This window comes from Ambystoma mexicanum, chromosome 14, assembly GCF_040938575.1.
Source record: "Ambystoma mexicanum isolate Mex_15411 chromosome 14, UKY_AmexF1_1, whole genome shotgun sequence".
NCBI lineage: Eukaryota > Metazoa > Chordata > Amphibia > Caudata > Ambystomatidae > Ambystoma > Ambystoma mexicanum.
In genome coordinates, this window is record NC_090940.1 from 108401678 (window position 1) to 108424201 (window position 22524).

Below are 22524 nucleotides of genomic sequence, written 5' to 3' on the forward strand. Positions count from 1 at the left end.
ACTCAGCAGCGACCCTAGACTATATTTTTGTGACACACGCCTTGTTACCCTACGTCGACTTTTTCGAAGTCTATCGGACCAAAGAAAGTGATCACAACTTATTACGTATGACATTGACCACTGTATGCCCACAAAAACAAGAACCCGACATGGAGCAGAACTCAGGCCAGATGCGCCCAAGATTAACACGGGCAGACATAAAACGCATAACAAATAAATACAACGTGGAATCTTCAAACACTATCTTTGGTACCGAAATGACTAGCCCAAATTACCTTCCGCTACGGCTCTCTTATAAACAAGGAACTACGAAAGGGAAAAAAAAGGAGAACAAGGGCAGACATGCATACGACGAAACATTGGCAGCCAAAAAGAAGATAGCTAAGAAAACTAAAGCGATCCAGCCAATCGGCCAACTCTGACAAAGTGAGAAACACACTCAAGGCTGCAACAAGGAGCTATAAAATCTGGCTAAGAAATTACAGGGCAACCCTATATCAAGAAGATGCTGAAAACATGTTAAAGGTACTAACCAATAAGAACTCTCGAGATTTCTGGACCTTGATAAAGAACAAAGATCTACAAACTAATGACCAGCTAATCAACTCTGTGCCTGCATCTGAATGGATAAGCCACTTTACTAATCTTTATGCTCCTTTAACATCGGATTAAAAGGTACCAAAATTCTTGGATGAGAATAACTGGGCAGACCTCACAGACACAGAGGACATCAAAGCAGCAATCATGAAACTCAAACCGTCGAGAGCACCGGGCCCAGATGGTCTAACGAACATTGACCTCAAACAGCACCCCGAAAAGAGTGGTCTATCTTAATAAGCAAAATCTTCTACCACTGCAAAACAACAAAGCAGATCCCTACATCTTGGACTGAAGCTGTAGTGGTACCTATCTTTAAGAAAGGAATGAGAAGTGACCCGGTAAACTATCGTCCAATTGCATTGATGGATATAATTGGTAAAATCTTTGCCTCCTTGCTACAAAAAAGATTTCAAAAGTGGGCTCGAACATCACGCTGATCAGACATTTTTCAAACTGGTTTCTTGAAAAATGCCAGCGCCAGCATCAATATCCTTCTACTAAACGTAATAAAAAGTAATATCAGGTCAGGGGCACCAAGAGTCTTCCTAGCATTTATTGACATGTCACAGGCCTTCGACAAAATAATTCATCAAACTCTGGACCAAGCTAAATGCTTGGAATTGCCCGGCCGAAATTCTCGAACCAGTGATCGCTCTCCACACCGACACTAAACTACGGGTACGGCTGACTCACCAGGGTTTACTGTCAGACGAAATCAAATCGGAGCGTGGAGTAAAACAGGGTTGCCCATTGGCTCCAGCCCTCTTCATCGCTATTCTTGGGGATTTTCAACACTCTGAAAAAACTGTAAGATCTTTTCCCCCGAGAATAGGCGAGCAACCAATATCTCGCATTCTCTACGCAGATGATTTGATCTTCCTAGATCAAGCACACATTGGTCTTCAGCGACAGTTATCAAACCTGGCCAAATACATCAAAGAAAATAACCTGGAAATCAACATAGCAAAGACAAAAGTCTTAATTTTAGACAGAAAACTAAACAAGAAAAAGGAAAAAAGCCTATGGTCATTAAACAACATAAAAATAGAAGTAGTTACACACTTCAAATACCTGGGAATAATGGTGGATACAACGGGCAACGAAAAAATGATGCAACAGACATTATGGAACAAAACAAAAACACTAACCACACAAACCAGATTGGTAGACAAAAACTTCGGAAAATTCTCTCTAGCACCAGCAATACAGTTTAATAAATCTAAAGTGGTGCCCTCCCTGATTTACAGAAGGGACGCATGCCTCAACATTCCATCTGCTCTCTGCACAAAGCTAGAGGGTTACTTGTGGAAGTCAGTGTTGGGACTTACTAAGTCAACCTCAACAGCAGCTATTAGACGTGAACTAGGTCTCCTATCTTTGGCAGCGTCAATCGAACAAAGCCAAATGAAGCTACTGAGGAAAATCTTAACTCCAGATACCCTGGAGATATATAAGATCATCTGCCTTGAACTCCAAAAGGGTCACTGCAAAGCGCTAAATAACTGGGAATGCAATTTGAAGAGTAAATTGAAAGAGCTGGCCTGCACGCAAGAAGATCTGATCACTAATCCCGAAAGAGTAAAGACAAAAATGGGTCTTCAAGACTGGATCACAACGTGTGACAAAGCCATAGCAAACCGACTACTGAGCAATTTATCCTCGGTCACAAACAAACTGAAAGTGCCACTGGCTTACTGCTCTAAACTCCCGGACAAATCACTGCAGAAAATGTTCATCAGAACACACTTGAACTTGCCACCAACGCAAGAAATACGTAAAATCTGAGCACTTAAAACTTCAAACAAATGCAGATTGTGTAACGACAAGTCTGAACAGGAGACCATAAAACATCTATTAATGAAATGCCAAAAAACGAGCCATCTTCGGGTCACCTTTTTAACCCCGCTTTTTGGAAATGCTCCAATCAGGGAAGAGGAAACCTGGTGGTGTCGCTTAATAGCAGGGGAGATAACCAGATACACCATAGCGACGGTTCAAATCCTTGATGCAGCAATGAAAATGGTTGCATCTCTACCGATACTCGATCAAAGGGCCGACCCTCATCTGACTGATTAAGAAAGTTTAATAACTGAATAAGATCCACCACTTTGAATATGAAATCCAGCTTTTGTTAAAGTCCTAAGGAAATCATCATGTAAAACAAGCTGACTTTTATCATAATTTCTTCACTACTGTTTTGATACTACATACTCTTTTCTCTCTGACGTCTTTCCTTTTTGCTTTCTTCAATCTATCTTGCCTTTCACGACATGTCCCAAAGAATCTTGTAAAAATCTAATTAGATTATACACAAGACAATTAAAAAAAGAAAGTTACAGGCTACAGGAGAAGTGAGAAAGGGATACAACGTGTCCCCTCAGCACACCACAAAAGAAAAGCATAGATAGGATAACAAATATCCTTGTATCCTGTTAACAGTATGTTATCAAAGAAATTTAAAAGAAAACTAAAGAGGGAGGCTCAAGGAGCTTCCAGCAACACTGCACAGAAGATGGTGTGTGCTGCAATAGATGGAGGAAAGCAGACTCCATCAAGAGAAACCAAAAATGGTTCTCAGAGTCACAGAAAAGAATGAGTGAGTGAGGAAAAAGGGTTCCCACTCACTCAGTAGAGTTAGACACAAATCCAATAGCCATCAAAAAAGTGCTGGGGGACACACTAGGAATTACACACAAAATGAAAATTGTACCTATCGCAATGTTTTTCAACAAATAATTTCCATCCTTTTTTTGGGGAAATAGAAATTGTTAGGATTCAGTAGCTGATCACATCACTACTGTACCATGTTAGATAATGTACAGTAGGGTTAGCAATGTTCCTTTAGTGCAACGTACAGAAATGGTGGAGAGAAGGTATGCATCTCTGATGCTGATATTTTCACCGCTAGTGGGTGTCCCAAGCACATTTTTATTTGGCACCTAGACACCCTCTTGGGCTACTACACTTCTGTGATACACTGTGTAACCTGCTGATGAAAAACCTCCAGCAGCAGCAAGAATATTTGAAGCATCTTGGTAACGCTGTCCAACCAGTTGTCGATTTATTTTGACACAATTTGTGTGATGGAAGAAGAATCAAGGACAATTGCTAGTAAACACACTCTGTATAATGACCTTGTTTGTGCCACCTGGGTCTCAAGGTGGGGGAAGTTTAATTAGTAAAGAACTTTGAGGGTAAAGAGGGCTGCTAACTCCAAGACAGATCTCTAATGTTTATTTAGAATTCATCCCTCAGTAAGGCTATATGTAATTTATTGCCCTTCTCAAGCCCCTCTAAAACCCTAATAAAAACACTATCCAGGAATAAGATTGCTATCTCTGGTGGTGCTTTCCAGGTTCATCAGGAGACCCCAGATATATTTTGGGGGTCACTAATATCCTCAGTACTGTGTAAAAATAAATCTTGTTTCCCACACTTTCCCTCATATGTAGAATAAATGATTGTAAAATGTAAGTGCTGCTTTTTATATTGTGGTCATCGGCAGGTGCTTGCTGTAATACATTACTGTTTAAAAATTGTAAACACTTCAAACTGTGGAAAGAAAACTGTGAACATCATTTAAAGCAGAAAACGACTGATTGCCAAATTAGTCCTTTGTCCCCAAATAGCCTCCTCGTTTGATAGTATCCCAACAGGGGGACCCCTCACCTAAATAGAGGGGATTGGTACATAGACCTGGTGCCCCTCTGGTGACAGCTGAAGATGGTGCAGGCCAGAGTCTGCACATAAATACATGAACCTGCCAAAACCTGTTGCAAGATCTGAGGGGACCCCAACCCGGTGTTGGGCTGCTGTGCTATGCAGTTCTGTCAGCTAAGCTCAGGCCTGAGAACAGAGCTGAGGAGTGGGAGGAAGGTGTGAGTGTGGCCACACTTTGCTGCTGAACCGCACCCTTAGATCATCTTGCAAGCACAGACCTTTTGCCAGGGATGGCGGGAATGTATGCCGCACTGCTTTTCTTGCAGTAGAATTACCCGCATAACCGGTGATTGACCATACTCAACTTTGCAGGAGCGAAAGCTGTAACAGCATGGGAAATTCTGCTGCAGGCCAGGTTGGGAGGGTGATGAGGAATACGTGGGAGGAACATCCCGTCGAAACAACGTTACCCAGCGTAAGAAACTTGTTCTTCGAATGGACTGTCCTCCCACGTATTCCTCATCCTTGACAGACTCACAAACCAGTATTAGATTTGGTGGAGGGATTTAGTTTTTCATGGTTTTCATGAACCAAATGAAGGACAGCTTTCCCAAAGCTTCCATCCTGACCGAGGGAAGACTCCAGGCAGTAATGTGTTTTTTTTTTTTTACATTTATTTTTATTATTTGAAACAAACAAAACCAACAAACAATACAACTTTTCGGGACGTACATAATCAATAGCAAACCGTCACATTATACAGTGTTATTCTCCGTCCTCTCCCCACCCACCCCATAAACTTGAGCCGGCTCATCCGTGTCATCTACAGGAGCATTTTCGGGAAACGCAGTGCTTGTAGACTCGTCTGAGTCTTCTGTTTCATAGTTAACCTGGTAGGGGTTTACCAGAGAGGTGTCAGGATTAGTCAGGCGAGTACAAAGGCAGCGAATATGGCAAGGGAAATGTGCACCCAGGAACAACGACTCAGGTATGCTAGAACCCAGGAGTGCAAATAGAGTGTGACATCAAAACCAATATATGAAAAGGGATGTGGGGTAAGCACCTGACCGCGAGGAAAGTCGGCAAGCGCCTTACCCCCAATTGCTGTTACAGGTACTGACAGCGCTAAACCCACGTGGAGGGCAAGCAATGACAGGATCTGTGTACTAACACTCTTGATGGTATTACATAAGGGAACTTAAGAACTGTACTCACGAGGACGAGATACACCTCTTGAATGTCAGCTAGCCCACGAATCCTGTTGGTGAATCTGGGACCCAGAAAGGCTATAACAGCAATGGGAGAAGTAGGGAGGTCCAGAGGACAAGGGCTGAAGGCAGCCGGAGTGAGGCAGGCTGCCGGATAGGGCAAGGGCGTAGACTGGAAGGCAGCAGAGCGTGATCCGCTGCTATGTGGAGAGCCCGCAGGGCAAGGGCGGAGGCTGGAAGGCAGCAGAGTGAGATCCGCTACAATGTGGAGAGCCCGCTGGGCAAGGGCGGAGACTGGAAGGCAGCGGAGCGTGATCCGCTGCAGAAAACTAAATACCTAAGTTGGAATAGGGATTACAACTTAGAGGGGAAAACATAAGCATTCACACAGGAGCTAGCTACCACCACACACCACACCTAATGATCAAATGGGAAATGGATGCAGAAGTGCAATGGAAAACATGGAATGGATCCTCTAGAAAGTAAGGATCAGGAGCAGGAAAAACGAAATAACCTATGCAAACTTTTCCCTACCCCTCCAAGGAAAAGACAGGAAACTAAACTAAGAGGAAGGCTAAGGCAAATGGGTAACAGCAGCAAAGGACAGAGTCAAAGAAATATAGAACACAGACAAACTGGGCTGCAGCTAAAAGGGGAAAGCACTGAGAATTGCTGCCTTTCTTTCTTAAACTTGCCATATTCAATGGGAATTTTGGGCTGGTCATTCTGTCAGGATTAGTCAGGCGAGTACAAAGGCAGCGAATATGGCAAGGGAAATGTGCACCCAGGAACAACGACTCAGGTATGCTAGAACCCAGGAGTGCAAATAGAGTGTGACATCAAAACCAATATATGAAAAGGGATGTGGGGTAAGCACCTGACCGCGAGGAAAGTCGGCAAGCGCCTTACCCCCAATTGCTGTTACAGGTACTGACAGCGCTAAACCCACGTGGAGGGCAAGCAATGACAGGATCTGTGTACTAACACTCTTGATGGTATTACATAAGGGAACTTAAGAACTGTACTCACGAGGACGAGATACACCTCTTGAATGTCAGCTAGCCCACGAATCCTGTTGGTGAATCTGGGACCCAGAAAGGCTATAACAGCAATGGGAGAAGTAGGGAGGTCCAGAGGACAAGGGCTGAAGGCAGCCGGAGTGAGGCAGGCTGCCGGATAGGGCAAGGGCGTAGACTGGAAGGCAGCAGAGCGTGATCCGCTGCTATGTGGAGAGCCCGCAGGGCAAGGGCGGAGGCTGGAAGGCAGCAGAGTGAGATCCGCTACAATGTGGAGAGCCCGCTGGGCAAGGGCGGAGACTGGAAGGCAGCGGAGCGTGATCCGCTGCAGAAAACTAAATACCTAAGTTGGAATAGGGATTACAACTTAGAGGGGAAAACATAAGCATTCACACAGGAGCTAGCTACCACCACACACCACACCTAATGATCAAATGGGAAATGGATGCAGAAGTGCAATGGAAAACATGGAATGGATCCTCTAGAAAGTAAGGATCAGGAGCAGGAAAAACGAAATAACCTATGCAAACTTTTCCCTACCCCTCCAAGGAAAAGACAGGAAACTAAACTAAGAGGAAGGCTAAGGCAAATGGGTAACAGCAGCAAAGGACAGAGTCAAAGAAATATAGAACACAGACAAACTGGGCTGCAGCTAAAAGGGGAAAGCACTGAGAATTGCTGCCTGCAAACAGGGGAAGACAAAAAGGGAAATCAAGGGAGCAGAAATCAATTAGCGCATGAATCCGAAATTCAGGGCGGAGGAAACAAGAAAAACAGGAACTAGGAAGTAGGTACAAAGGCAAGGAACCAGGAACCAGGGACTAGTCAAAAACAGGAACACTGCAATCGATGACCAGCGCTGGACTGAAGTGAGACTGAGGCTTTTAAAGCTGTTTAACGAGCACACGCCCTGGTGTGCTGACTGCTGCACCTGCAGCCACAGGTGTTGCCTATCCTCCACCCAACCTTGTCCTGCAAGGGTGGAGGTGGAGCAGTGGGCCAGGCATTCTGGGAAGCACAGTCATTTGGTTAAAGAAGCATGCTGGCTGCCAAAAACCTGGAATGGATCCGGAAGGGAAGTAGTTTGGAAAATAGGGATTTAGCGCTCCAAATTCATTACAGCACTGTGGCATTAGGTTCGGAGGAAATGTCCAGCAAGGAATAAGCCCCAAAACATGCCCCCAAGTGGCGGGAACGGGAGCGAAGGGAGCGAGTCGTGACAAGAGGTCACTTATTGTCGCCAGGCTATCAGGGGGCCCACTTCCTCCTCACCCCCCCTGATAACGGCTTCAAACCATACTACTGATTCTGCTTCCGCCCATCTCAGGAGGTCTGCCCACCATGTCTCCACCCTGGGTCTGTGGGCCGCCTTCCAGCCCATTGCGATCCTACGCTTGGTCAGGATGTAAGCCAGGTCCTTCATCTTGCTTATGTGCTTTAGATTGCGTGGCCTGGGAAAAATCCCGAGCATGCATGCCCAAGCCGACCTCACATCTAGCACCACTCCCCCACCGGCCATCTTAGTCTTTATTTCGTCCCAGAATCTGTGCACCTCGGGACAGGCCCAGAACATGTGTAGCAACCCCACTTCTACCTCCCCGCACCTGGGGCATTTCTGTGTGGCCGAGCCTCCAAACCTGGCTATTTTCCCGGGGGTCAGATAAGCCCTATGGGTGACATACAACTGGATCTGTTGGAGTCTCGCATTTCGGGACACCTTTTTATGGTACCTTTGAGCTCTCTCTCATTGCCCCTCTGTCATGGGTCCTCCTACCTCCTCCTCCCAGTCCTGCCTCAGTTGAAGCAGCTCCTTCCCAGCCTTTGCTCTCAGGAGCTCGTATACCCTGGATATTTCGTGCCCGCCCTCTGAGACATCGTACATCGTTTCCAGGGCAGCATCAGGTTCTTCCGCCAACACCGTCTCAGGCCACCTCTCCCTCACCCGTTTCGTGAGTCTGGTGTAAGTTATATATTGGCCTCTATGCACCCCTGTCTCCTCCGGCAAACTCTGGAATTCCAATACCTCCCCTTCCTGCCATATATCCCTCAGGGTGGCCAAACCCATCGTTTCCCAGTATCTATGGACTACCTCAAGCAATTGGGAGTCGTTTCCACACAGTGCCACCAGCGGAACCTGCTGGGAGAGTGGATCCGGATCACCCACCGTTCTCCACGTCCTGCGCCAGACCTCCCAACCCAGCTCCAATAGTCTCCCTCTTCCCACCAGTTTACTCTTTTGTAGCCACACCATCTCTCTCAGGAAGTATGAAGCCAAGTCGCCCTGCAAAAGTCTAGCTTCTGCCGAGTCCTCTGACGACAACCACCTGGCCACAAACAATAGCTGCCCCGCCAGATAATAAAGCTCAAAGTTCGGCAACTTTATGCACCCCCTGTCACACGAGTTCTGTAGTTTCCATAGGGCTACTCTGTTCCTAGAGTTGCCCCAGATGAAGCTCCTGCACATACCATGAAGTCTCTTGAAAAAGCTTCTGGGAATCAAATACGGGACATTTACAAAAAAATGTAAGAGTCTGGGCAAAACCACCATTTTGAGCAAAGCTGCTCTCCCCATCATAAATAGGGGTAATCTAGACCAGAGCACCATACTATTCTTAACTCCCTCGATCGCTTTCTCTGTGTTATGTTCGTGCTCTGTTTCTATCTTGTGATAAATGTTTACTCCCAGATACCTAAATGTCTCAGGTTGCCAGGGTATTTGCAGGATAGGCAGCCTCTCCAACGGGACACTCTTATACCTTCCCAAGGGGAACAAACTAGACTTCACGGGGTTCACCGATATGCCTCAGAGGGTGGCATAACGATCCATCACCTCCAATACATATTGCAGGTTTTCCTCCGGGTAGCGCAAATAAAGGAGCACGTCATCTGCATACAGCGATATCAGATGCATGCCACTTATCGTACGTATCCCCACCTCCCCGTATTGTTGTCGCAGGCATATTGCCACTGGCTCTAGTGCCAGTATGTATAACATGGGTGACCATGGGCATCCCTGTCTGGTCCCTCTGCTGAGTTGCCATTTGTCTGAAATTGTGGATCCCGTTTTAACTCTCGCTACCGGGGTGCTATATAACATCTGAACCCACCTGATGTATCCAGGTCCCATTCCGTATCCTTTCAGGGTCGCTTTCAACCATGGCCACCGCACCGAGTCAAAGGCTTTAACCGCCTCTAGCGACACGATAGCCAACTCGCCCGTGTCCTCCCCTGTGTAATCCATGATATGGTGCAGCCTCCTATGGTTGTCTGTGATATTCCTACCAGGGACATAGCCCGTCTGATCTGGGTGTATCAACTTACCAATCACCCTCTTTAGCCTATTGGCTAGAACTGCCGTGAGTATTTTACTGTCCTGATTGAGAATGGACAAGGGTCTATAGGATCCGCACTCCATGGCCGGCTTGCCTGGTTTCAGAAGTGGGATGATCACTGCCTCGCAGAGGGGCGGTGGCAGTTCCCCACGCTCGTAGGCTTCATTAAACATGTCGAGCAACGGCTGGAGTAGCTCCTGCTTATATGTCTTGTAAAACTTGCTAGGCAACCCATCTGACCCAGGTGCTTTACATGTGGGCAGATGTTGGATCACCACTTCCAGTTCATACGAGGTAACAGGGGCATCCAGATCCGCACGTTCTAGGTCATCCAGGGTGGGCAGCCCTATTTCCTCTATTGTTCCCAGTATGTCTTGGTTCGTATCCTCCCCTGTGTCCTCATATAGTTGTCTATAATACTTGAGGAACTCCTCATTTACTCCCTCCTGGGTGTTATGGGTTCGGCCTTCTGCATCCCTGATCTCTCTAATCACTGAGCGGGGGGTCTTGCTCTTGTACAGCCAGGCCAGCAATCTACCCGGCTTATCCCCCCCTGCATGTATTTCTTGTAATTTAATTTGCATAATCTATCCCAGAGTCCACTGCAGGTTAACTATAGGTCTTTTATCTTGGCACTGTTCTCCCGGGTAGTCTCCTCATTTTGCATAAGACCCTCCATCTCTCTTTCTGATTCCTGAAGTTCCCATTCAATGCCCCCTTGGAGCCCTTTAGATTTTGATATAGCGACCCCCCCGCACCACCACCTTAAACGCCTCCCATACTGTACCCACAGAGCGTACACTGCCCGTGTTAGTTTCTAAATATTCCTCGATGGTCTCCCTCAGGTCCTCTCGAAACCCTGCATCTTGTAACGCCTCAGTTCTGAGTCTCCATGTCGGGATGCGCGCCCTGGGGGTTTGATATCTCCACTCTACGACCAAAGGCGAGTGATCAGATAATACCCGAGCCTTATATTCCGCTCCCACCATTTCTCCCAATACCTCGACAGCTGAAAACACATAGTCTAGCCTTGTGTGCAAATTATGTGGTGCTGCGTAGTGCGAGTATTGTCTATCCAATGGATGCTGTTTCCTCCAAACATCCTCTAGACCTAGGTCTTCCAACATTGTCCCCAGCGCTTTAGCCGCTGGCGCTGGCTTCCCTGATTTGACATCTGACCTGTCTATTCTAGGATTCAGGGTACAATTAAAGTCCCCTCCCCACACTATCGCGCCACCCACCAGGGGGCTAATCTTACTGTATAGGGACCTAAATAAGCCGCTGTATCATGGTTAGGGGCGTACAAATTGGTGATGTGCACCTCTCTGTTCTCCAGGAGTCCCGTTACCACCACCATTCTGCCCTCTGGGTCTGTTGACGAACTGAGCACCTGGAACGGCACGTGCAGTGCCACCCATGTGACCACCCCTCTTGCATATGTCGAATACGTGGCCCCCATGACACTACCCCTCCATTTTCTCCTGACCACCTCCAGCTTCTCCTTCGTGAGGTGGGTCTCTTGTAGCAAGGCTATATCAATACGCATTCTTTTTAGATACAGCATCACTTTGTTGCGTTTTAAGTAACTGTTTAGGCCCCGCACTTTCCAGGTCACCACTCTAAGATTACCCGATGCCATCTAATCGGTGTGCTCCCTGTCCACTCCTCCCTCCGATGCATCCACTGATGGCCCGTTTACCGACTCCTACCCTTTCCAACCTCAACAATTCCCCCCCCCTGTACCCCAACTCCACCCCACTGCACACAACCCAACCCCTCCCCCCACCCTACCCCAACAAATGCCCAGCTCCATCCCTGGATCTCAGGCCCACCCGCGTCTGGTCCAATCTAGCATCCGAGGACTAGGACCCCGCAGGGCGTCACCTATCTAACAGTGACCTAACTAGGTGTACTACTAATGGGTTCAAGGGATGCCTCCTAGGTGCTCCCACTTATCTATTTAGGGTTGTTGCGCCCAGCGGATCCCGCCAGCCTATCTTGCAGCGCACTCCCCACAAGCTTAATTTATCTCTATATTCAAGTCCCAATGTCCTAGCCATGTCCCTGAGGAGGACATAGCTGCGTGCTACTTATCTTCTGCAGCCCCCATCTGGATATCCGGTTCCTGAGGGCGGCCCTGCATATCCAGCCATTCCATTGCATCCTTCGGCGTCTCAAAGAACGGGGACTTGTTCTTGTAGAACACTTTCAACTTGGCTGGGTAAAGCAACATATAACGATGGCCTGCTTCTTTTAACCTTCTTTTCACCGACCCAAAATTCATTCTGCTACGCTGTACGTGAAGCGTATAGTCCGGATATGCCGTAATTTTTGCCGACCCCCTTTCGATCGTTCCTCCCTTCCGAAAAAAATTTGAGTATCTTCTCCCAGTCTTGATAGTTCAGAATTTTTGCGATCAGCGATCGCGGGGGGGGGGGTTCCTGGGGGCGGTCTCCTTGTCAAGGCCCTGTGCGCCCTTTCAACCGCGAACCCCTGGGTCAGCACCCCACCCGTTATCTCCTGCAGGAGCATGGTTTCCACATATTCTGTTGGGTTGGGCCCCTCCATTCCTTCTGGAAAGCCAACAATTCGTATGTTGTTTCATCTGTCCCGCCCTTCCGCCTTGTTCGCTCTGTCCTCCAGGTTGCCCACCCGCTGCACAAGGGCATGTAGCTCCGATCCATGTGCGGCACACGCCACAGTATTCGGGGCCATCTCCTTCTCCAAGTTCCCGGTGCGCTCCGCAATGGTCCGCACGTCCAGTCTCAGCAGGTTCACTTCCTCTTGGACCGCACCAATCTTGAGGTCCAAGCCCACCTTCAGATCATTCATTGCCAGGCCCAGTTTAGTCTCCCAGGCCACTTTCAAGTCTGCAATTGCTGCTAGCACCTCCTGGATCGTGCCCGGTGCCTCCGCCTCTGTCGTGGGGGACTCCTTGCTTTTGCCTCCCTCCGCACCTGGGGGCGTCTTGGTGTAGGCCTCCATCGTGGGCTGTTTGGTCCTGGGTCTAACAACTTTATTAGACATCCTGCCATGTTGTCCGGGCGTAAGCCAGCTGCACCTCCCCGCGCACAAAGGTCTGCGTGGCACCAGGCCACTCTTGGCAGTATAGGGCCGTAGCGGCTATGCCCATGTGTGTCTTGGTCGCTCGCCTCACCCTTATAGTGGGCTGTGTCCAGCCACGTACTGGTGTCGTGACACCGGTCTCTGCCTTACTCCATGGGCACCTTCCAACTTCGGTCTGACTTCACTGCGGGCCCAGCATCAGCCGCGAGTTCGCTCGGCGGGTCCCGTCCGTTACCATCTATGCGCATTCGGGCTCCGGGCACACGCCTCTTTGGGCGTCTTGCTGTCTCGATCTTGTCCCCCGGCTCGCAAAGCATAAGCGCGGCCCGGGCAGTCCGCCTTCTTTCCTCCGCTTCTCCACACCACGGCCCCTTCGGGTCTATTGTTTAAAAACAGGATCCTGAAGTCCATTACAGGTACCGTCCGATCCTTCCGTCAGTTATCGCTGCAGCGCGTCCATGACCCTCGATGATCCCTTTGTTCCCGCGGCCATTTTGTTTCCATTTTTCGAGTCGGGCCCGCAGTTATACAAATGGGTATAACTTTGTGTCCGTGCATCCCATATGCACCAAAAGTTCACCGAGTGCGGCCCCCACCTTCATGGTCACCGATGTTAATTCACAGCGCTGGCAGGCATCCGTGCGCGCACTTTTTCTCCAGGATCAATACAGGATCAAAGGAGATCCTCTGGAGCACGTCCCTTTACATGGCCGTCCTAGCCACGCCCCCCCCAGGCAGTAATGTTATGTGAATGTGTGAATACTAGACCACGTTGCTGCCTTACAAATATGTTTCATCGGTACACCCCTTTGCAGGGCTGTAGAGGTAGCCATGCCCCTGGTGGAATGGGCCCTTAATCCTTCAAGAGGATCCTTGCCCACCAGTCTGTAGCATTCTGAAATTGCCAGAATGATCCACATGGATAAGGTCTGTTTAGTAACAGCCTGACCCAGCCTGTGTAGCCTAGGAAAAGCTGATCATCAATACAAAGTTTTGATAGCCTAGATATGTAAAAGCTCAGAGCTCTGTGTGGGTCCAACCTATGTAATCTCTCCTCCTCTTGGCCAGGATGAGGTGGAGGAAAGAAAGTAGGTAAAACAATTTTCTGCCCTACGTGAAAATCAGAAATGATTTTGGGTAAAAATGAAGCCTTAACCCTCAGAACAACCCTATCCTTATGGACGATAGTAAAGGGTGGCTTGGATGAAATTGCTTGCAATTCACTCACTCTAAAGGCTGAAGTTAATGCTACCAAGAGAATTGTTTTAAAAGTTAACAACCTTAATGGACATGAATGTAAAGGTTCAAAGGGTGTACACATTAGAAATGTTAGTGCCAGATTAAGGTCCCAAACCAGAACCTGGAAGGGAGATGGGGGGGAACACATTGGTGAGCCTCTTTAAAAATTGTGTCACCAGTGGAATTTTGAAATATGAACATTCTTCTGACGAGGGGAGATGGGGGGGAACACATTGGTGAGCCTCTTTAAAAATTGTGTCACCAGTGGAATTTTGAAATATGAACATTCTTCTGACGAGCGCTTAAAGATGGATAGCGCCTCTAAATAGCCCTTAATAGTTCCAACCTGGAGCCCCAGATTGGCTAAGGATAGTAGAAAGGATAACACCTCTGCTGTTTTGCACAGAAAAGAGTCTACATTCTTGTCTTTGCACCAGTTGCAGAATTTGTTCCAACATCAACGGTACAAAGACTTTGTTGCTGGCCTTCTGGCCAAAAGCAAGATCTCCATTACGTCATCCGTGAAGTCCCAATCCTTCTAGCTCTGCCTTTCGGAAACCATGCGTGAAAGCTGAATGTCTTGACCTCTGGATGGAGAACCTGACCCTCCTCCCTCGAGAGAAGGTCCTCTCTTATGGGGATGACGTATTGGACGGCAGATGGACATGTTCAGAAAATCTGTGTACCACGTTCTCCTGGCCCAATCTGGGTCAATTAGGATCATGCGTTTCTCGAACTTTCTCAACCTCTTGATCACGTGAGGAATGACAGGGATTGGAGGAAACGCGTACAGGAGTGTAAACTCCCAGTCCACCATGAATGCATATCCTAGAGCTCCTCTTGGGGGAAATTCCCTGGAGCAATACAGTTCGCACTTCCAGTTGACACTGGTCGTGAACAGATCTCTTGAAGGACTTCCTGAGATAGTTCCCACTCGTGGGAGTCTGTGATCTGCCTGCTCAGAGCATAGGCCGCCGTGTTCCCCTCTCTGGCTAGGTGAACTGCTGACAGAGAGATTCCTTCTTTAGAATTGCCCAGTACCAGAGCTCCATTGCCTCTCTGCACAGTGGTACTGACCCTACACCACCTCTCTTGTTGAGGTATTACATGGCCACTGTCTAGTCCTTATCAGGACATTCTTCCCCCGTACAGAGGGCAGAAAGGCCCTCAGCGCTAGTCTGATTGCCCTTCGCTCCAAAAGATTAATATGTAGTTTGGACTCCGATGGAGACCAGCGACTGCTGACTGTTAGATCGTTGGTGTGGGCTCCCCACCCCGTGAGTGAAGCGTCCGTCACTACTGTTATATCTCCGGCCATGGTTGCCAAAAGGGTTCTGCCTTCAGAATGTTGTCCTTGCAGGTCCACCACAGGAGATCCTGTGCGGCCCTGCTTGGAACCTGAAGTAGGTCCGACATATTTCCTGAGAACTGGGACCATTGTGTTCTGAGGGCCCATTGAAGGGATCTCATTCTCACGTGGGCCTCTGGCACCAGAAAAATGCAGGATTCCATGAGGCCGAGCAACCTCTGAAGGGCACTCTGAAACTCGGTGACCATCTGCAGAATGTCTAGAGCCCTACCCTCGGGTGGCAAGCTCTTTCCCAAGGATGTATACAGTACTGCCCCGATGAACTAGAGCTTTTGAGAAGGTGTCATATGGGACTTCTTGTAATTGAGGGAGAAGCCCAGTCTGTGAGAGTGGCAGGTCACGCTAAGATGATGGAGGACTTGTTCGGGAGAACGCGCCCTGATTAGCTAATCGTCTAGGTAGGGGGTAGACGTGAATCCCCCCTCTCCTGAGACTCTCTGCCACCACCGCCATCTGTTCGGTGAAAACCCTTGGGGGGGAGGTTAGCCCGAATGGCAGAACACGACACTAATAATTAGTACCTCCAACGTCAAACCTCAGGTATTTTCTGTGCTTCAGATGGGTTGGCACATGAAAATAAGCATCCTGAAGGTCCAATGACACCATCCAATGCTGGAGTTGGAGGGCCTGAAGGATCTGAGAAAGTGTGACCATCTTGAAGTTGTCCTTCCTGAGGAACTTGTTCAAATATCTCAAGTCCAAGATGGGTCTCAGTTCTCAGTCCTTCTTGGAAATATTGAGAATACCATCCCTTGTTTGTCACCGCTACAGGCATCGATTCTATAGCGCCTTTCCCTAGCATGGTTAACATTTCCTGCACACAGAGCGGATCTGGAATCCTCAAAGAGTGGCTCCCCGGCAGTATTGCTCTGAATTCTCCGAATTAAATGAAGGCAGTACCCATTGGGCTATGGTTTCCAATGCCCAAGCATCCCAAGTAATGTTTCACCATTCTTCTAGATGCTGAGACATTCTGCTTCCCACTGGTGATCTGTGACTCAAGACCTCAGAGAGGTTTTGAGGCGGCTGATGCAGTGGCTGATGCTAAGGATGCCCCTGCTTGAGCGGGCTTCGCACCTCTCCCTCGTCCACCAGGGAATCTTCTTTGGCCTCTTTGACCAGTCATTCCTCTCGCTCTTCCAACAGAGGAGTAGTAGTGAAAAGATCTACCCCTCCAAGGCTGTCCACTGGGGCGAAAAAAGATTTTTCTTTTAATATAGGCACCTAAAGATTTGGCTGCCGCCTTTGAGGTCTGCAACTTCTCAAGGCTTTTGTCAGCCCTGTTGCCAAAAAGGCGAGACCCGTCAAAGGGCATGTTGAGGAGTTTGGATTGCACATCCGGTGCAAATCCTGACTTTCTTATCCATGCAAATCTGCGTAGTATGGTGCTAGTAGCCATGGCTCTGCTGATGCTGTCAGCAGAATCCAGACCCGACTGGAGAGACTCACACATGGCTTCTTTGCCGTCTCTAACAATATCCAAAACCCATCTCTTTCCTCCCCCTCTGGAATGTGCTCTGCCGCCATGGAAATGCAGTCCCCTAGAGTGAATGAGAATTTTGCAAGGGCACATGTTGAGTTGGCTGATTTGAGCGCCATACTCCCTGCAGAAAATACCTTTCTTGCCCATCCGTCTACTCTCTTGTCATCCCTATCTGGAGGGATAGTGGGATAAGCTGCCTGCTTGGAAGTTGCGGTAGCTGCCTGCACCATAATACTCTCTGGAGTGGGGTGTTTAGACAGGTAGTCGCGGTCACTACTGGAAGGGCGGTATTTTTTGGTCAGATTTTTCTTCACTGACGGATTAGTTTCTGGCGTCTCCCAATTTGCCGTCACCCTTTTTTGTAGAGCAATATGAAAGGGCAGTATTGGATCCATCTGTGGACTCTTATCCAGGATATCCATCAGATCATCCTCTTCAAATGGTAGAGGAGGCCTACCGCACCCATATAGTCCACTACTTTGGACATTAGCTGTCTATATGAAGCATCAGCATGCTCCCCAGCATCAGGTCTTCCGAAATCCAGCTCAGGTGAGGTGTGTACCCCACTGGCCATCTGTAAATGATCATAAAGGTCTTTCAACCTTGATTCTTCAGAAATAAAGCTTTCAGGAACATTTGGTGTACTAAATTGGAGACCAAAAGGTGCATCATTGTCTGAAGGTTCATTCTCCTTATGTTTTGAGGTATTGAGGTGAGAGACTTAAAATATGATTTCCTTGGTAAAGGATCATACTTTTTTTCAGGTATAGGCATCAAGGGTTTGATAAACAGTGGATTTGTCGAAATCTTTTTTGGCTTCAATAGCACCATAGGTTTAGATGGCACGGTTGACGTCATCGGTACAGCTTGCCTCGAGGGTGCAGCCGTCATCGATGGCTCTGCTGGAGTTGATGGCGCAGCCAGAGTCGAAGGTGTCGCCGATGTCGAGGGCTTGGTTGGCGTCGAGGGTGCAGCAGGCTGTGATGATGTCGACGACCTCGACTTAGGTTTTCAGCTCGAAGGATCCATCTATGACTTGTAATCATGTTGAGGCCTCAACGGCTCTCGATGAGGATCAGGCCTTCGTCCCAGGCATGAGGGCACGTGGGATTTAGCTCAAGCCCTTTCCTTACCGGCTTCTTTGGAAGACGCGGTAGGAGCATGGCTTCCCGTGGGTTCGTTGAAATATTTTAAGCATTTCGGCTCTAAATGCTTCCCATTCAGCCTGTGTGGAGTTTTTAGCGGAGCAAGATACCCTCTCAATGGAAGTGTCTGACGATGAAGTCAAAGAAGGCGACCTATGGTGCCTCTTTTTTGACTTCCTCGACGACGATGAGGAGTGGTGGGAGCCACTCCTTGATCTTGATCATTTAACTTTCTTCCTCTTAGGAGAGTCGCCTCTCGACTCGTCAGTCAAAGGTTGTTTGGTCGGGGTAGATGGAGATTTTTAGGGGTTTCTACCTACCACCTAACCCCTTATGCTCCTTCAGGGCCATTCCGGCCATAGACTGGCACTTGGAGCAGGCCGAGGTCTTATGCTCCTCCCCGAGACACCGTAGACATATACGTGTGGGTCGGGTAACAACATTTTCGAATCACAATCTCGACACTCCTTGAACCTGGTCTTCGGGGTAGTCAGTGTCAACAAAGAGGACATGTCGCGAAGTAACAAATGAAGCACTCTGTTTTTCTCGAAGCAATAGCTTACGTGGAAAAACAGAACTGAAGCCAATGGGCACTGTGCATCCTATATATACCTTCAATGACATCATCATCGAGACGGAGGCCCTTGAGGGACATCGAGTCAACTGCATCAATGCACAGCGCCCTGCCAAACATTTTTTCCTCAGCAGCTGAAGCTGGATATCGAATATGAATGATGAGGAATACCTGGGACGGCACAATCCATTCGAAAAGTATTTATGAAGATCTCTGTAGACTTACCAGAACCTGGGGAGGGCAGGGGAGTGGGTGCTCAGCAATGAATGCCCCACGTTTACCCCCACAATCATCCACTGCCAGTTCACTGCTTTCAAAGCACTCTTGTCTGCCTGGGATCAGCTGATCAGGTGACTGACATGTAGCACTAGGTCACCACTCCACCCACACAAAAGCTCTTTGAGTGGCAAAAGATGACATGTACAACCTTATGCAAAATTCATTAACTAATGAATACATGTATTTGTATTTATTTGAAGAACAGTAACGTCAATTTCAATCAGAATTTACTGTAAATGGCACATTTGCACCTGGGAGAGGCATTGCCGGGAAGGGTGCCTGTACAATAGCACACAGATGAGAACAAGTCATGAGCCAGTTTGAGAGTGTAAACAAAGTGGAACAAAGACCAGGGGCGAAACAAACTAATACAAATATAAGAAACAGGCTAGAAGAGAGTAGCAGACATGAGGGAGTCAGTGTTTCACTTCCTTTCAATATGGCAAGCTTTGACTTGGTGATCCCAGAAGCTTGTTGGCCGCATGGTGTCCTAAATGCTTGGAGTCCCTTTTGCCAGGCTCTGGATGAGAGGACAGCAACATTTGGCACGGTTGTAAGAATCGTTTATGGGATCCCCAGTCTGCCAGGATCGGCATCCTGTGTTCCCTTTACAAGGATCTCAGTTTGTGGTCAATGGCATGCACCCTCATGCAGAGTATTAAATTTTTGGCTGCACCCTAACCCCACCAGGTGGTGATCACTATGGGCTCACATCCTTTTATGCCTTCTACAGCGTTTGAAACCTTCATATGTCGTCAAGTGCAAGGTGGTATTAATTCAGATAGTGAACACCATATGCACGTTTTATATCACTTAGCTGTGGCAACCAGGTCCCCTCTCTTGTGCTCCCTATCTGTAGACATCTGGGAGTGTGCTCAGAGCTACATCTGTTTGAGAGTGCAGGCTAGAACAATGCCAAGTAGCGTAAATTAACCAGACTCAAGCTAACCACAAATGTGAGGATCATCCTTGGATTGTAGCCCTGCTCTGCTGTTGGTGGGGACCACAGAGGTGGATCTTTGTGTTGATGGGAGGGGCAAAATGTGCACAAGCTTTGCACATCTGGGAGATGGTTCCTAAAGAACGATCTCCACATTCCTTGGTCATACTTGGTGGCTTATACCTTTCCACCGGTGCTAGTGATCTACAAAGTGATTGTCAGATGGAAACAATCCCAGAGGTCTTCCCACATTCTGGTGACTCCTCATTGGTCAGCCAGCTTTTATTTTGGTTCTCGGACAGCAGTGTGCTGGTGGATAAAGGGCTGACATTAAGTTTTCTGAGATTCTGTCTCAGCAGGGAAAGTGAGTTCTTCTCTCCTCCTCTCCCCTGAATTGCTGAACTTGGCAGTCTACTTTCAGAAGAGCTGACTATAAGCATCAGGGTCTCACAGGAGAACATGAAGATTATCCAGGTGGCAAGAAAGGTGTACTCGGAGAGCTAGCATAGGAGCCAGTGATTGTGGTTCTGCCCCTGGTTCCTTGACAAAGGGTAGTAGCCCTCCCGTATTCACTGAGGCCTATAGAAGCGTGGGCTACTTCTACTTTTCAACTTTAAACACTGTGATCAAGAATCATTTTGATGGGCTGACAAGGTTATTTCCACCAGTATGAACCCTCAGCTGGAGTGGGACATTATTGTATTGTCATCTGCATTATGACACACTATTCAAGCTCATGGCCTTGTCTAACATTAAACTCTTTTTATTGGAAAAAGGAATTATTTGTGTCAGTATTATTTTCTAGGTAGATCCATAAGATTCAGGTGTTATAATAATAAATAATAATTTAGCATTTATAAAGCACTACGAACCCTCAGGTATCTGAGCGCTGCTTGTTATTACCCACGGTGTGTGGTGCTCATTTATCGACCTCGGAAGGATGAAAGGCTGAGTTTGGCCCTGCCGGGATTCGAACCAGGTTCTGCACAGATGTCAAAGCGAGCGCTCTACTCGCTGTGCTATCGGACAGGCTATACCGTTATCAGCAGCCAAGCCTTTCAATCTTTCTGAGGGATGGGTGGTCCTCTGAAAAAATTCTACCTCTCTCCTCAATGTGGTTTCTTCTTTTCTTATCAACCAAGAGGTTGTTCTTCTCATGTTCTTTCCATCGTGTGATTTTGAACGTACTCTTCACATATGCCTACATTCTATTGGAATAGTTCTAATCCCTTTGGAAAGGGCAAATTACTTTTCGTCACTTTTAGCTGTTCCCAGCTGGGCAGGAAAGTTTCAAAGTCATCTATTACCGGATGGTTAGTATTGTGTATTATGAAATCTTACAGGTTGCAGAATAAAGCTCTCCCATTTGGTCAGTGTTAAGCCACGGCCGTGACTTTCTAAAGATATATTCATTGGGAGGTGATTGGCAAAGCAGCCACCTGGGCCTCTACCCCTGGGTTTTTGAAGTATTATTGTTTGGACACTATTACTATGTCAGGTGCTGTTCTACAGAAGGTGTGCCTATGGGAACTCTTCTGCCTATCTGGAGTCATGCTTAGTATTCTTTCATATGGATGGAGGCAAGGGGATGGGACATAGTAGTAAGAAAAAGCTACTTGCCACAGTGATTACTGTACTGCCAGTCCATAATCTCTTTTCTTCCATACCCCTCTCCCCCATTCCCTCAATAAGATGTAGTTAGTCCAAATGGTGTGGGCTAAAAGCTGCTGGTGTGTGTTGCTGGAAGGAGGAACCAGCATCTCTGGAGGCCACGATTAATGTGTGTACGCTGCCTCTGTACTTCAATCAAAATTTGGAGGATATTGCTCGGCACAACACTCCAGTCCCTTCCCTATAGGATGGATATTCCATATGTACGGAGGGAAGGGGACTATGCTTAGTAACTTTATTTTTTTTAATTTTATAAACTATATTAACTTTTCATTTGATTTGTATAGCAATGTGCAATCATTCTGTCATTTTATTTATTGAATTTCTTTCTAAAATGTTTGCTGTTACCTGCTACTAAATTCGTTATTTCTGAAAGAAAAGGTATTTTTGGTATTATGTGCTGTTTGCAGAAAGTTATACGTTCATTTATTTTTCTGTTATCAGAGAACCCACGATCAAAGGGTGAAAGGAGTCAAATTCTTCCAGGTCACGGCCGCAGACACAGAGTCTCCACTGGAGAAATTAAAGAAGCTGCAACATCTACTTCACAGGCAGGCCCCATAGTGAGCCAAGAGGCAAGCCGTCTTGCCCATTCAGGCTCCAGGTAAAGTTAAAATCTACTAGAGCGCAGTAGCAGGATCATTCATTGGCTAGATTCCTTCTTTATTGGGTTCAGGTTTTGGTGCATGCAATGCCTAATGATTTTGACATGAGTAAAAGCCGTCAGCTTGGGAGGCATCTGCTCAAATGCATTAATTTTGACAAACATGTACTTTATTTTTGGGTTTAACTGTAGAGAGTTTTGAAACAGTTTGTAGGAAGATAGCTCAGTGAGTTAAGTACTTAACTCGGATAGCTGTGCGCAACCTGCAATCTTGGCCTCAAATACTCACTCTCCTCCTCTAAACTTTCCATTGACCCCCCCGCCCCCTCTGATTACTC

General features: G+C 47.5%; 1 protein-coding gene across 4 annotated transcripts in view; it reads left to right on the forward strand.

Moving 5' to 3' along the window:
• Nucleotides 1-22524, forward strand: part of PAPLN (papilin, proteoglycan like sulfated glycoprotein) — a 1044076-nt gene that overhangs the window by 874623 nt on the left and 146929 nt on the right. For all 4 annotated transcript variants that reach the window (XM_069638639.1, XM_069638640.1, XM_069638642.1 and 1 more), the window contains one exon: nucleotides 22027-22186. In XM_069638639.1, coding sequence (XP_069494740.1) covers nucleotides 22027-22186 — 160 coding nt within the window. The remainder of the gene's footprint in view (nucleotides 1-22026; nucleotides 22187-22524) is intronic.